Source organism: Talpa occidentalis, unplaced genomic scaffold (assembly GCF_014898055.3).
Source record: "Talpa occidentalis isolate TD23 unplaced genomic scaffold, MPIMG_talOcc4v2.1 talOcc4.7, whole genome shotgun sequence".
In the NCBI taxonomy this organism is placed as follows: domain Eukaryota; kingdom Metazoa; phylum Chordata; class Mammalia; order Eulipotyphla; family Talpidae; genus Talpa; species Talpa occidentalis.
Window position 1 is genome coordinate 22,865,132 of NW_023605083.1, and position 16,614 is coordinate 22,881,745.

The 16,614-nt window shown below is 38.7% G+C and overlaps 1 protein-coding gene across 1 annotated transcript; it reads left to right on the forward strand.

Moving 5' to 3' along the window:
- Positions 1 to 2,675: 2,675 nt before the first annotated feature.
- INSL6 (insulin like 6) lies at positions 2,676 to 14,656 on the forward strand. The gene is made up of 2 exons (XM_037494413.2): positions 2,676 to 3,004; positions 12,683 to 14,656. The coding sequence occupies exons 1-2, from the start codon at positions 2,725 to 2,727 to the stop codon at positions 13,024 to 13,026; spliced, it is 624 nt and encodes a 207-aa protein (XP_037350310.1). The 5' UTR covers positions 2,676 to 2,724; the 3' UTR covers positions 13,027 to 14,656.
- Positions 14,657 to 16,614: the final 1,958 nt, after the last annotated feature.

Genomic DNA, 16,614 nt, shown 5'->3' on the forward strand with positions numbered 1-16,614 from the left:
TACAATTTATAACCAAAAGAGGCAGATCATCGTCCCAGGTACCCTAGAGATTGAGACTAACACCCATTTCTCCCATGGAAATGTTCTGAGAAGCTTTGAATCTTGCTTTAAAACTCACTTACAAGATGCTGACAGAAGAGTTCACTACTTCGCTCCATGAAGGATAATCTAAAGTAATCCAGACAGGCACTAGGATAAATCCATCCTGTGAATTGGGGTAAAACCAGAACAGCTCCTGGACATCAGAGACCAGTGCTGACCTCAGAAGAAAAGATGCTGAGGAGGGCCTCCCTGGTGGTGTAAGGGCTAACAGCACCGCACTATGAAGCAATCCGCAGCCTCTGCAGCACGAGTTAGATCCCCGGCTGGCCAGGGAGCAACCCACATGGCAAGGCAGGCCTCTCCTGTCTTGCCGCTGTTCCCCTCCGCAATGTACTTCAGTCAGTCTGCCTGTTCTGTTCCCCACTATGTCTCTGGTGAATCCTTTCACCACCCCCCCCTGCATCTCTGGCCTGTACCCCAGCTCTTGTATTTGTTTATTTATTTATTATAAACAAATAAATAAGTAAATCTTTTAAAAAAAAGATGCTGAGGAAATTCAACTCTGTACAACAAAAAGTATAAGGAGAGAGACACTTAGAGGTTATGGCTAGGGGTAGGAACTGGTGTTTCACACCTGTGCTTTTGTGGTAGCACAGCCTAGAGAGGGCAGAGCTGCTTCATGCAGAAGCACACTCCTAACTGGCGGGGAGAGATACCTGTGAAGGTGTTGGGATGAGCCAGGTGGGCTCATCTCACCCCAGTGAGAATGACCCATATTAAAAAGACCAGAAACAAGTACTGGCGAGGATGTGGAGAAAAAAGAACACTTGTACACTGTTGGTGTGATATACACTGGTCCAGTCCCTATGGAAAACAATATGAAGATTTCTCAAAATATTCAAAATGGATCTATCTTATGAACCCCCCAATCCACTCCTTAGATCTACCCAAAGAATGCAAAAACACTGATTCAAAGTGATATCGCACACCTATGTTCACTGAAACTCTATTTTTAATAGTCAAGTTATAGAAACAACCTAAGTGCCCAAAGACAGATGACTGGGTCAGGAATATGTCGTACACACACACACACACACACACAAGAGAATATTATGAAGCTACATAAAAAAAGATGAACTCTTGCCATTTGCAATAACATTGATGGATGGACCTGGAGGAGCTGATGCTAAGTGAAATAACCCAGGACAAAGACAAATATTAGATGCAGTCACTTACATTCGGAATACAGAGAAACAAAACAAAAGGTCAGATATAGACAAAGGAATAAACCCTGGAAATCTGACATTAGAATTGAGGTTACCAGAGGGGGAAGGAAAAATACAAAACAGGGGTGGGGGAGCACAAGGGATTATGGTGGAAGACTATGGGTGTCTTGGTGGTGGGTGTGGTGCGGCAACAAACCTAAGGGTGTGATTCAGTGCCTCTAAATCATATGCAATGTTTTATTTTTTTTTAAAGATTTATTTATTTACGCATACAAGAACCGGGGTACAGACCAGAGATTCCGGGGGAATGAGTGGATTCACCAGAGACAGAGTGGGGAACAGAACAGGCAGATCGGCTGAAATACACTGCCCAGGGGAGCAGCTGGCGAGACAGGAGAGGTCTGCCTCGCCATGTGGGTTGCTCCCTGGCCAGCTGAGGATCGAGCTCATGCTGCAGAGGCTGTGGACTGCCTCATAGTGTGGTGCTCAACCCCTTGTGCCACCAGGGAGTCTCCATATGCAATGTTTTAAACAAATGTTACTCCAATAAAAATAAATAATAAATAAAACTCACAGACGCATACTCTAGGCATAGATGTTTCGAGTATTTGATTTCCAACCTCGAGTGCGTACCTTAGGTCTAATGAAAAGCAAGAACAGACATTGGCACTGACTTCTGACACCTTGGAGTTTGAGGGAAGAAGTTATGGGACAAACACACAAATAAGTGAGAACCAACCAAGCTATGAAGGTAAACACCATGAAGAAAGTAAGAGGTTTCTCTGAGGAAGCCATGCCCCATCAACAATCAGTGGGGAAGGGCCTTTCCCGGTGGCACAGTGGGTTGAGTGCAGCGCTGTTACGCTGTTAAGCTGTCCGCAGCCTCTGCAGCACCGGTTTGATTCCCGGCCGGCCAGGGAGAGTCGCACATGGCGCAGCAGACCTCTCCTGTCTCGCCCGCTGCTCCCCTCAGCAGTGTATTTCAGTCAGTCTGCCTGTTCTGCTCCCCCCTCTGCCTCTGGTGAACCCTCTCACCCTCCTGCGCCTCTGGCCTGTACCCCAGTTCTTGTATAAAAAAAAAAAAAATCTTTACAAACAAACAAAAAAACAATTAGTGGGGAAATGTGACTAGCAGGAGCTACATCTTTTGTTGCTGTAACGGTGATGGGGAGCCCCACTTTTCATTTGAGGAGTCCTTTCAGAAAGGAAGCCAACCAAGAAAAAAATGACTCATTCGAAGGAGCGCCTCCTACCTGCAGCCTAAGGTGATGCGCGAAGCCTGGGAGTGCCGGAAGCCGAGGTTCGCGGGCCGCACACGCCCCACCTTGGGTTCTCATGAGGACGCCCACCACCTGGGCGGGCGCAGCTCGAGGGCGAGTGTGGGCGCAGGCGCGGCTGACGTTGTAGGGGGGCAGTTAGTTGGGGCGCGTGTGGGCCTTGACCGGGGAGCTCAGGGATGCGGGGTCCCCTCTGCTTGAGTCTTCTGTGGGTGGGGCTCCTGGGTCTTTGGTTCTCCCTTGAGCTGAGCACCAGCGACAAAGCCCGGAAGATGTGTGGCAGGCACCTGCTGAAAGAAATAGTAAAACTCTGTGGCAATACTAACTGGAGCCATTTTGGGGAGGAACCCCCTCACAGACGGCTACTTTCCCACGCCTCTAACGTTGAAGCCTTCATCCCTGACCAGTTCCAAAGCTCCCAAACCACTTTCCAGGCCTGGGGAAGAGGCACAAATCCAGGTAACAATCTAAACCAAAGGCGCGTTTGTTAATCTGTGTACATTTCTTTCTTTTTAAAAAGATTTATTTATTTATTTATGCATACAAGAGCTGGGGTACAGGCCAGAGGTGTGGGGGGGGGGAGGTGAGAGGATTCACCAGAGACAGAGTGGGGAACAGAACAGGCAGATTGACTGAAGTACACTGCTGGGGGGCGCAGCAGACAAGTCAGGAGAGGTCTGCTGTGCTATGAGGGTTGCTCCCTGGCCGGCCAGGGATGGAACTTGCGCTGCAGAGACTGCGGCCAGCTTCATAGGTTGTGTCTTAACCCGTTGCGCCACAGGGAGGCCCCAATCTCTGTACATTTCTTGTGTCCAAGTCTGCCCTGTCCAACGGTAAGCTTCCCCAGCAAATGGGACTTAGGCCTAATAAACAGGTAAACTAAAAATAGCATAAACCTCTATGTTGAAGATACTGAAAAACTCTGTGAAGCTTTTCTTTTTTACTTTGTGGAAATGTGTGCATATAAAGGTATACACATTTTAAAATGCTGCTTTTCCCCTAGTTTCCCCTTCCTTGAGGCAAACCCCATTTTGTCCATCAAAGCCTAACTTAGGTATGGTTTACCTGGAAAGTCATCACTAACCCTTCAGAGCCGCTCACTCCACACACAGTATTTAACACATAGTTCTTGTTTGACTATCATCAGGGCAGACTACAGGATCAGCCTGGCCCAGTGCAAAATAAAAATGCAGCCTCCCTGTTCAAAAGGCAGGACAGGGAAACTAAAGGTACTAAAATATAAAACATTTTTTCCTTTCTCTGCTCAAACACCTGGTCCATTGTCATGTCAGGCTTCACTTAAAAGACTGCTTAACACTTTACAGGTTCAAGGTAAAATTATTGAGAGGGCCTCCCTGGTGGCGCAGGCAGTCGAGCGCCGCACTGTGAAGGTGTCCGCAGCTTCTGCAGCGCCGGTTCGATCCCGGCGGCCCGGCAAGAATCTCATATGGCAAAGCAGACCTTTCCTGTCTTGCCTGCTGCTCCCCTCAGCAGTGTATTTCGTCAGTCTCCCTGTTCTGTTCCCCACTTTGTCTCCAGTGAATCCTCTCACCTTCCCGTGCATCTGACCTGTACCCTGGTTCTTGTATAAAAATAAATAAATCTTAAAAAAAAAAATTATTGAGAATTTCAAGACTTCCAGCAACTGAGCATTACACCAAATTCACCAGATCTAAGTGTATGTATATGTATCATACCATATGATAGGGACTATCTAATGTATGTGCTTAATATCTATAGCGCTTATATTTAATGCTTTTAGGCAGTCTTTGGGAAGAAGATTGATGCTTCAGCTCCATGGTTATCTTCCAAATATGTTTTTATTTTGTGACCAACACGTTAGTTACCCTATGATTTGTGCTTGTTTTATAGGTTGTCTATATCTTTGAAATGCCTTTTTTAAAAAAATTTTTTTAGATTTATTTATACAAGCACTGGGTACAGTCAGAAGCGCGGGAGGGTGAGAGAATTCACCAGAGCCAGAGCGGGGAGCAGAGCAGGCAGAAGGACCGAAGTACACTGCTGAGGGGAGCAGTGGGCGGCAGGAGAGGTCTGCACGCCATGTGGGACCCTCCTCTAGTAGCCGGGGATTGAACCAGCACTGCAGAGGCTGCAGGCAGCTTTGCAACCCAGTGCTTAACTGCTGCGCCAACAGGGAGGCCCTCTTTGAAATGCCTTTTAAAGTACTCTAGTTGATTTGATTTGGACAACTTTCGCAAAAGTCAAGGTTTCTGAAATTAAGGAAAGGAGTAGCCTATGCCAAAAAGAGGCTCTAACATAGATGACTGAAACAAACTAAAACCAGGCCTAGTACAGTGTAGGCACTCCTTAACTTCTTTTTAAATGAATGCATGGCTGGAACTTAGAACTTAATGCTAAGGGCACGAAATATCTAAATACAGGCACAGTGGAGCCACCGGGCTGAATCTTGATAATTTTCTACCATCAAACCTACCTACATATAACTTGCTTTATCCTGCTATTACAATGGAGGGAGTGTCTCTCCCCAAGTCTTCCACTTGTTTTTAGTTCAGTGATTCTCACAATTTTCATGCATTTATGGATCACTGGGGAATACTGTTAATGCACACATTCTGACTCAGGGATGGGGCCTGACAGAATTTCCATAAGCTCCCAGGTTGCTGGTGGTTTGATGATGCTTTATGGGTAATTAACCCATCTCTCCTTACTCTTTTTGTCCACAACTGCCACTACTGCATGTTGGGTGAGCATTTCTCTTACATCAACTACTGTGCTCTCTCTGCCTATTTATATATTGTCAAAATTTTACCTTCAGCGATCCAAGCCTGAGTTTATTGTAAAAGAACTTGAAATTCATTTTCTCAACAATGCCTTCTCTGGAGACTATTTTTTCAATAATACGAAAGTCAACTTTAAAACTCAGAGCTGACTAATGACCCCTCTATTTCAGGTCTTTTTCTTGCTCTCCTGAACAAATGTCATTAATCCAATGAGGAGGGACCTACAATGAAACAAGATTTGTAGGAAATAAAAATGTATCCAACAATATTTCAAATCGCCATGCCTATTAAACATTATTATGTAAAGGACAGTTTTCTGAAGTGGAAATATGTGGAGATAAAGCCATAGTTGTTTTGAAATTTGTGGAAGAAGGAAACACTCATTATCAATATAATTTGTTATTATAAAATATTTATCAATCAGTAAGGGAAGATGGCATCTAATTTCTGTGAATTTCCTGTGGATTTTCCAGTGGATAATTTAGAAATAATAGTATGTTTCCAACCTAGAATTCCAACATAGACTATATAATTAGGCCATTCTTTTATATATATGAATGTGGTCAAAAAAATGATCAACTTTTATTTCTTATACCAGCAGGACATATTTCTCTGTTAGATCAAATCACTTACTAACAGTTTTAATATTCTGATGAATAGTGTATCTATTTGAGTCTGACACACACAAAAATGATAATTTAATACAGCAATACTCAAAACCACTTTTTTCCAGACCAAACCACCCTTGCATAACTTGAATCTGAGACTGTGTGCTTCTTGTTAGTGGATCCTGAAAGTGTAAGCCCTGTTTTGATGACTAACCCCAGAATATGACACATGAAATTGACATATTTCTGCATTATGACTGAATAGCCAGCTATCTTCCAGGTAAAACTATTAATGTTTCATCACCAGCTTTTTATAATCCATAACCCCTATTCTAATTACTTTGGCCATATCCTCTATACTTGGTATTCATTCCTCTATTCATGTTTTCACATATTAGTGTCACAACTGGGTCAGGCAGGACTCTGCTTTTAATTTGTTAATCAGATTGAATGCCTGTTATGTGCTAGGTGTTCTTGGTGCTTGGGATATAAAAGTGAACAGTTTTGTTAAAAGAAATAGAAGAAGACACAAAGAAATGGAAAGACATCCCCTGCTCATGGATTGGAAGAATAAACATTATTAAAATGGCCATCCTACCAAAAGCAATATACAGATTCAATGCTATTCCAATCAAAATCTCAATGGCATTCTTCAAAGAAATAGAACAATTATTGATGAAATTCATATGGAATCACAAAAAACCCCGAATAGCCAAAGCTCTCCTGAAAAAAAAAGAAGGGAATGGAGGCATCACACTCCCAGACTTCAAACTATACTACAAAGCCATAATCATCAAAACTGCATGGTACTGGAACAAGAACAGACATACAGACCAATGGAATCGAATAGAAAATCCAGAAATAAACCCACAGATTTATGGTCAACTAATCTTTGACAAAGGAGCAAAGACTATGCATTGGAGCAAAGAGAGTTTGTTCAATAAATGGTGCTGGGAAAACTGGGTGGCTACATGCAAAAGAATGAAGCTTGACCACTACCTCACACCATACACAAAAATCAACTCAAAATGGATTAAAGAACTAGACATAAGACCTGAAACCATAAAATATATAGAAGGAAATATAGGCGAAACACTACGTGATTTGCACATCAAAGACATCTTTACAGACACATCACCCAAAGCAGTGATAGTGAAGGCAAAGATAAACAGCTGGGACTACATCAAATTAAAGAGCTTCTGCACAGCAAAAGAGACAATAACAAAAACAAAGAGAAACCCCACCAACTGGGAGAACATTTTTGCACCCAACACTAATGATAAAGGCCTGATCACAAAAATCTGCAAAGAGCTGATGAGACTCAACAAAAACAAAGAAAATAATCCAGTCGAAAAATGGGCAGAAGAACTAAAAAGAAACTTCTCTGAAGAGGAAATGCAAATGGCCCACAGGCATATGAAAAAATGTTCAACATCACTTGTCATCAGGGAAATGCAAATCAAAACTACCATGAGATACCATCTTACACCAGTGAGAATGGCACATATTAAAAAAACTAGCAACAACAAATGTTGGCGAGGGTGTGGAGAAAAAGGAACTCTCCTGCACTGTTGGTGGGAGTGCAAACTGGTCCAACCACTATGGAGAGCTGTGTGGAGATTTCTGGGCCTACTAAACATAGAGCTTCCATATGATCCAGCAATTCCACTCCTAGGTATTTACCTAACGGACACAGAAACATCAATTCCAAAGAACACCTGCACCCCTATGTTTATAGCAGCACTGTTTACAATAGCTAAGCTTTGGAAACAACCCAAATGCCCAAAAATAGATGACTGGATCAAGAAGATGTGGTACATATATACCATGGAATATTATTCAACATTCAAAAAAGATAAACACATGCAATTTGCAGCAACATGGATGGCGCTGGAAGGGATCATGCTCAGCGAAATAAGCCAAAAAGAAAAAGAAAAATACCGGATGGTCTCACTCATAGCAGGAATCTAGAAAACTTAAATAAGGGACCAGGAAAATGAATAACTATAAGAAAGTGAAAATCAAAATCAACAAAAAACTATGAACCAGAGACACTTTTTGGGGGGCGGGGGCGGGAGGGGAGGGATTGGGGTCAGAATGGGGGGGCTGCAATTGTATGGGGAATATAAAAATAAAATTTATTATTTAAAAAAAAAAAGTGAACAGTTTTATTGAGGAGGCCCCTATGCTTGTAAGCTTACATAATAGTGAGGGTGGACAATAAGCATAGTAATACAGCATGTTAGAGGATAGCCTGTCTTCACATATCTTCTTGTCCACTCTCATTCTCTCCCTTCCATATGCAGCCATTCTAATGTGTTTATATTTTTATTTATATTTTATTTTGCAAATTGTGCAGTATTTTCTGTACTTTATATTAAAACACATCTAAAAAGTACTTTTATATCAAGATCCTATTGTTGCTATGTGAACATTTAGTCCATTGCATTGAACTGTTGCATTTTAGTGACAAACACTGAATTTACATAGCCTTCTACTCCGTGCCACTATAAATAACACTGCATTGAACATCATTGTATGTATCTCCTTGTGGACCTGTGTGGCCATATCTCTGGGAGATATATATATATACACACCTAGTTGCTGTAGCATAATACATATGTGTGCTTAATTTGAGATGTATCAGATTGCTTTGCAGTACCAATTTATAGTTGTACCTACAGTGCAGGAAGGTTCCTGTGGTCTCATATCCATGCCAGTAATTAGCCTTATACATATTTTAACATTTTCCATTGTGAGAGGCATAACATGTTTGTGTTAACTTGCTCTGAAATTAAGCACTTCTTCATATGCATATTAGCCTCTGGGTTTCTTTGTCTGAATGCTTCATGTTTATAGATTTTGCCCATTTTTGACTGGAATTGTCATTTTCCTGTTGATTTATAATACTTATTAAAAATCTAGATCCACTTCTGTCCCTCTGTTAACTTGATAGTGTTAATTTTTACATTAGGTTATTAATTCTTCTGAGGTCCATTTTTCTGTTCTGGCTAGGGATACAATGTTTGTTTTCTTAATCTCATTTTTCACTACATAATGACTTAGTTTTCTGAGTACCATCTACTAAACAATCTGTTTCCCCCTTTGACTTCCTATTTAATTGTTCTTTTTGTTTGACCTTTTTGTTTGACCTGTTTAAACTTATTGTGTGAAAGTGCAATATTTTTAATACTACTACTCTCTAGAATGTCATTTATTTGGAGAGTAAGTCTCCGGTGTCTATTTTTATTCTCTCAAGAGTGACTAAACTAATTCTCAAACTTTACTTTTTCTTAAATCAAATTTTATTCATTTATTTATTCACTCACAAAACTACGTAATTTCAGGAATGCAACTTCATACCTGGTAAGTGTATCAGCTTCATTCACCTACAAAGTTCTAGTGTCATCACAGTGTTTAAATTGACTCCTCTACCAAAGGCTCTGCCCTTCAACTCCTTCCCCTCTGGTAACCAGCATATTTTTCAGTCAACCTTTATTTCATGTATATTTGAAATAAGGTTACTGAATTTCTTTTTAAAAAACCCATCTGTAATTGTAATTGGGATGCATGGGATAGAGATTAATTTGAAGAAAATTTATATCTTTACAACGTAAAGTGATCGGTAGGGGCAGGACGGGCACGGAGCAGGTTTTCTAAGATTCCAGCAGACCCGGTAAAGGAGCTTCCTGGAGCCCTTGGTGGGTTTCTCAGGCTTTTATTGAGCATTTACATGTACTGCAGCAACCAGGTACACAGCAGGCAAGGTGCTGGGGGGCCCAGGAGGCCTCCAGGCCTGACCAAGTCTTCACTCTGGGCTTCTCTGGAGTTCTTTCTCCCTGTCTCTCTCCTGCTTCTCCTGCTGCCTCTGGTTCTCTCCTGACTATCTCAATACTCTCCTATGGCCCACAGAAGGAAACAAGATGGCTTGCAACAATGTAACAACTGCAGGTGCCCATCTGGCAGGGCAATCCTAATGGTAGGAGGGCAGAAAAGCCTGAAAACCATTTACCCTACACATCCCAACCAAAAGCATGATTGTCTTTGAATTCTACCATTCGAATTTTAAAGTTTTCTCCATGGAGACTTTCTGTATGGTTGGTTAAGTGAATGCCTAATACTCTTCTGTTGTTACTGTTATAAAAACTTGCTAATTTTATTTTCTAGTTTGCAATTGTTGGTTAGAAACATGCAGCTGATTTTTATAGCTTGATTTTTATCTATTACGTTGAACTACCTTGTTCCAATAATTTATATCTATAAATTTTTCTATCATTTGCAAATGATAGTTTTGTCACTTTCTTTCTAATCTTTACACCTGTGTTCCTCCCCACCCCCATAGCATTGGGCAGGTACTCTCAGTGGCCGTTAAATAGTGATAATGGTCTAGTTTTGCTGCTAACTTAAAGAGGGCTCTTGTAAATGCCTCCATTAGGTATAATATTTAGGTTCATGCTATATAGTCTATGCTAAAATAAGGAAGATTGCGAAAAGGCATTTTTTAATCATTATAAGTAGGGTTGAATCATTGTAAGTAAGGCTTTTGTGAGGGCATCCTTTCACATAATCATGATTTTTCTTTTAATTTATTTATTGGGTACCTGTTAAGGGCCAGATAGTGGTCTGGACCCTTGGGATGGGTATATCAGTGAGTAAAACAAAGATCCCTGGTTTCATGGAACTATGCATAAGCCTCACAGAACTTGCATAAGTAATAAACAATAAATAAGTAAATATGAGAAGGTAATAAGAGCTATACAGTAGGGAAAAGTGAAACAGTATAAGAGATCAGGTAAGTTCAGGATGTTGAAAGGTGGAGTACAGTATTAAATAGTATGGTCAAGGTAGGTTTGATTGAAAAGGTGAGATTTCAGAAAGGAGGAGATAAAGGAATTAGCCGGTAGATATCTGGGGAAAGAATATTTAGGTAAAGAAAAGAGCACAGCAAACATACTCGAGTGCCTATAGGGGATAGCAAGGAGGCCAACATGGTGTAAGGCCAGTGAGAGGTAAGTAGTAGATCAGGTCAGAGAGGTTTCAGGAATCTAGGGTATTTTATACCATTATACGAGCTTTTGCTTTTACTCTGAGTAATACTGGGGGTCATTACAGATTTTTGAGTAGTGACACCATTAATATGTAAAAAAGACTCACTCTGGCTAGAATAGAAGCAGATACCTGTTAGGGCGCATATTAGAAAACTGATAGTGGTTAGATACGGGTTGTAGCACTGAGGTGAAAATTGTTATATTCTAGATGTATTTGGGCAGATTTTATATGAGTGCTGAGAAAAGAGAGAAATCAGGAATGATGCCCATATATTAAAAAAACATGATTCAAAAGTTTTTGCTTGGACTATCTGGAGAAAGAGGATTATGACCAATTGAGAGAAAAAAGACCCTAAGTGGAACAAGTTTGGAAGATTACCAGTGGTTCTGTTTTTGACACGTTGAGTTTAAAATGTTCACACTGAATTTTAAACATGTTATATTTGAGATGACAAAATGGAGGTGTTGAGTAGGAAGTTGGATATAAGAATTTAGAGTTTGGAAGGAAAATCCCCCAGAAAGTAGAGATAGAAAAGAGAAACAAGGACTGGGCCCTGGGAGACAACCAACATTGAAAGGTAGAAGAGGCAGTACTTGTAAAGGATGGAGACAAGTGACTAACAGATAGGAAGAAGAGAAAATTTGGTGTCATGGGACCCAAGAAAGAAAGTGTATTAGGAAAGCATATTTTTGATAAGTCAAATAAGATGAGAATTGTCTATTGTGTTTAAAGGTTATCATGACCTCAATAAGAAAAGTTTTGGTGGAGTGATGGAACAAAATTCTGATTAGGGTGGGTTTAAGATGCTGAAGGGAGTAAATGCAAGTTCTTTTTTGTTTCCTTCTATTTTCTCAGAGAGCAGTAAGAAAAATTAGCTGTAAGGAAGATGAGAATTTAATTAATGTGATAAAGTGTGTTGATAGATTAGTCTATCCTTGCATTTCTGGGATAAACCTTTCTTAATATACTTGTAAAATATGTTCATTGATTCAATTAATTTCTTATTTAGGACGGTCAAAGAGATATTTGTAAGAAAATGGGTTTATAAGATTTTTTTAAACTCTCAGATTGTTATCTAGTTTTGGAATAGTATACATAATACATATGAAATTGGCAGCTTTTGCTATTTTCCTGCAATATTTGCATTTGACTAAAATTTACTGTTCTTGAAAAGTAGGTAAATCTACCTCTCTAAGCATGTCTGATGCTGTTTAAGATGGTATCTAAAGCCATTTGGACAAATTACTCATCTGATAAACAGGTAAATAATATGTGGTATAATCATATAATGGAAAGTTAATCTGTGATAAAAGGAATAAAGTGCTGATATATGCTATAACAAGACTGAACTTTGAAGACCTTATGCTAAGGGAAAGAAAGCTGACACAAAAGGCCACATATGGTATGATTTCACATGCATAATAGTCAAAGCCATAGAAGTAGAAAGTAAATTAGTGGTTGCCAGGGATTGGAATTGTACACTTCAAAATACTGAAATTTATGGTATATGAATACCTCAATAAAAAAAATTGTTGGCATCTAAACCTATAACTATTGGTATTTTAGTTAAAAATATGTACTGCTTTTAAATACCTTTTATTTAAAATGTTATTACTTAGTTCTTAATAATTAACTGATTTAGTATTCCAGTGTCATGATTACACTTTCAGCTAAAGGAAGGTTTTAATAAAGAAGATTTTTTTCTTGCCTCTTCACAGTCTTTACATCTGCCTCTCGGGAAGAAGCAATAAACAGTGGGGAAATGCAGTTACTGCATGAGTACCAGCATAAAAAGGCCAACTTGCTACCTGATAAAACAAGAAAACTTCACTCACTACAAGATATCAATCCACATATTCCTAAGCTTGGAAAATTTCGAAAGAAAAATGCAGACAAAATCAAAACCTCAAGGGATTTGTTTTGGGGTGATCATCCCCAAAGAAAACGCAGAGGATACTCAGAAAAATGTTGCCTTAAAGGATGTACAAAAGAAGAGCTGAGTATTGCATGCCGACCATACACTGATTATAAAAACTTAAAGAAAAAAGAACATCAGTTGTGACTGTTATATACTAACCATTATAGAAATTATACTAACTTAATAAAATTTAATATATTTATTACTCACTTGTAAATGTTCTTATAAGTTGTTGTGAAAAAAATTTGAATGTACTTGCAAGCATTTGACAATACTTAATTGTGGCAATAAGTGTCTTAATATTTTCTTTGGTGACCCCTATTTTCCAAATATTATTATATTTGAAGATGTTACCAAAAAGTGGTATAAGCATTTAGACATCTAAGAATTACGTGTTCTTTCTTGTCATTATGGTTGAACTGTTTTAACTGCATTTAGATTATGGAATGTTCTGCATTCCATTTGTATGATATACAAACCAATAGTCATGACTGATAGATAGGTTGCCTTCAGAGAATGCCTAAGAAATCTGTCCCACCAACTTAAAAATAACTACCACTCCTAGTAGGGGCTTTCATAATGGTAATAATAAGTACACTTCAATTCCTTGTGTTTTGTAATAGTAATTATTCAGAAATCTTTTCACAGTTCATATTGAGGACTTTAAGAGAATTCAGTGAACGTTTTTAGGTTGCAAAACTCTCCAAGATACTGTCTTTATTTTGAAGGTACTAATATGTGACATTCTATTCTCTCTTACTCAGAATAGAGTGTGAGCAAGCTAGCAATGTTAGCATCACCTGGGAAGTAATTCTAAGGTACTTACTGAGACTGACTGAGAAACTCTGGGTATGGTGCTCAGCAGTCTATTTTTACAGGTTTTCTAGGTCATTCTGAAGAGTGTTAAAGGTCAGAAACTCCTAATAATTGCCACTTTATGAATTTTTTTAAATCCTGCTGTGTAAATGCTTGCATTACTCAACTCAATTTATAATAAGTTTTGGGGTTTTCCACTTTATGTTCACATGTGAAATATTTTTAATACTCCAAAATTAGAGCAAAACTTAATCCAAAGAACCAAAGATTTCTTATTTCCCACCATTAATTAGTATGTATCATATAAATTCTTTCTCTAGTTTCTTTCCCAAATATGTGGGTAATGTTCTTTTCAATCACAATTTTTATTCATATTTGACCTTTTTTCTTAGGACAAGGTCATATTTCACATATATCTACATTACATACTTATAATACATAAATGTTTGAAATTTATTTTTTACCAGTTCCAAGGAACAGTCTACTTTCAGTTAGTTTTCTAAATATAGTGAGCCATACATTTATATACAGGTTATATCATGGTTGAATGATTGAGTAAATCTAGGCACCAGATGAAAATGAACCACTGAGAATCGCCTATGATTAGGTTAAAATACAATGCATTTGAGACAGTTTGAATAATTATAGGTATGGCCTTATTTTTAAGAATAAAAGTACCGTTTATTGGCTTGCTATCAAAGTCCAAATTAGATAATCATGAGATTAACCAAGTGTTATTAGCAAAGTTTTGTATTTCTCTACATATTTTAATAATTTGTATATAGAATGTATTGATTTTGCTTTTTGGCTTAGTGCCTACCTTTTAATATTTATACTTGTGCTAACAATGTATATTTGGATAGAAATCCCACTTTTTTAATGGTCTCCTTAGAAAGTCCTGAAGCAAGAAAAATGAAATACCTTTACAGTAAGCAACTTGATGAGGCTTCTTCATGCTACTTGCTAGTTTGTGGTAGAGCTGGATCAAGATCTAGCATCTAGCATCTGTTCAATATTCCTGATATCAATAAAATCATGAGCAGGAATTATCCATATGTTTTGTTTGGAGTTATTTATTTAGCATATGTTTTGTTTGGTCAGTAAGCTGCTGGCTCAGTCCCCAATCTCTTGTTCTTACTCTGCTGTGTGATCCCGGGACTTGGATCCTATTAACCACACTTCTTTAATGTTGAGTAGTTGGCTTTTTGTTAGGTTCTGCCAACAAGCCACTAGAGGGAGATGCCTTCCCTCTTTTCTCATTTCCTTCATCACACCAGCCACACACATTTCTACACATTAGTAGCAGCAGTTTTATCCAGCTTCATCCCCTTCCCTTAGATATACCAACACCAACTGACTGTGCCCCTTTGTTAAAAGGGCTGAGTCCCACCAAGCTTTCATGGTATGATAAGCAGTTGGGCAGCACATTGTGTTAAGCGATCTATATGGGTTCAAGCTCCATGGGTAGTCTTCCTCAAAGTTTTAGGTTTTCATATTCTCACTTTCTTCCCTTAGATGTGCTAGCTGCTTCCTAAACTTTTTTTTAATAAAATCTGTGTTAGTGTTTTACTTTTTCCTTTTCAGGCCGCTAATAGCCTAACAACTTTTTGTGTTATAATGCCTGTTGTGATTTCTGTTTTCTTGAGTGGGCTTGCATGATAAAAACCTGACAGTTCAGAAAGTGGTTTTGAATTGTAGGGCAAGGATGGTAAATGGTTTCATATTCAATGGAAATTCCAAATGATTCGTAGTGACTTGCCTATTTGAGCCAATCCTGACTCAACCAACCAGTCACTATAGATAAATCTTTCCTTTTTTCGAATTTAGTAGAAGACAGATTGGATGGATGGATGGATGGACAGATGGACATATGATAATCTTTCTTGTAATTAATGTGAACTTTTCCTATTTTCCTGGAGACAGACAGTGCAAGCATTTCTCAGGTCAACTCCATTAGTCAACTGAAAGCTTTATAATTGCTTCTAGTAATCTGTTTTATCATGCTTTGTGATTCTATTTCCATAATTTTCAATATACTTAATTTTTCAATATACTTAATTTTTTTATAGAGGCATGATTCTGGTTTGTCATGCACTGGGTACAGTCATGAGAGAATTTACACTGCTGAGGGGATCTGCACGCCATGTGGGACCCTCCTCTGGTTTTTCAACCGCTTATACTTAATTTTTTTAAATATACTTTTTCTACTTACCTGGAGACTGCAAAGGAAGATGCACTGTACATGTTTGTTTCCATGACCATTTTAACTCTCTGGGAAAGTATCAATATTGTATCCATTCATTTCATTAACTCCATTAAGGAATATCAGCTGAAATACTTTCAGAAAACCAATATCCACCAGTGGCATCTATTTTTTCAGTAGAAGTGTTGGATGGCTGATGATTCCTGGCATATTTGTTTCTTTAATCAAATGAGCACTTTCACTAATGTACTTGTGTACAATAGAAGTAGATACATTAAAGAAATACATTAAATACATTAGACAGTCCAGCTGACTAACAGTAGCTCTTGTTATTAGTTTTTCCTGTAACTAGTGGTCCATGTAACAAACACCCTTTTACAGGTATTATCCCTACCCTGGGATAATCCTAAATTTGTAAACGGTAGTTCTGCAATCTCTCTTGACTTTCTGATCTTTTCTGATAACATTCCTCCCATCTGCCCCCCAAAGTCAGAAAAATAAATATTCCCTTATGAGTCATGCTGTAAACTATGAGTCATGCTGTAAACTATTGGATCTTGGAAAATATCAATGCAATCATATTCAAAGTAAATTGTTTGTGGTTTCAGCTTCTTTTCTAAGTTGACAGTAACAACCCACAAAACTTCTTCATTCTAGCTTTGACTTTTTCTTCAATTAATTCCTTAAGTACTTCACCCTCAATCTGCCCAGAT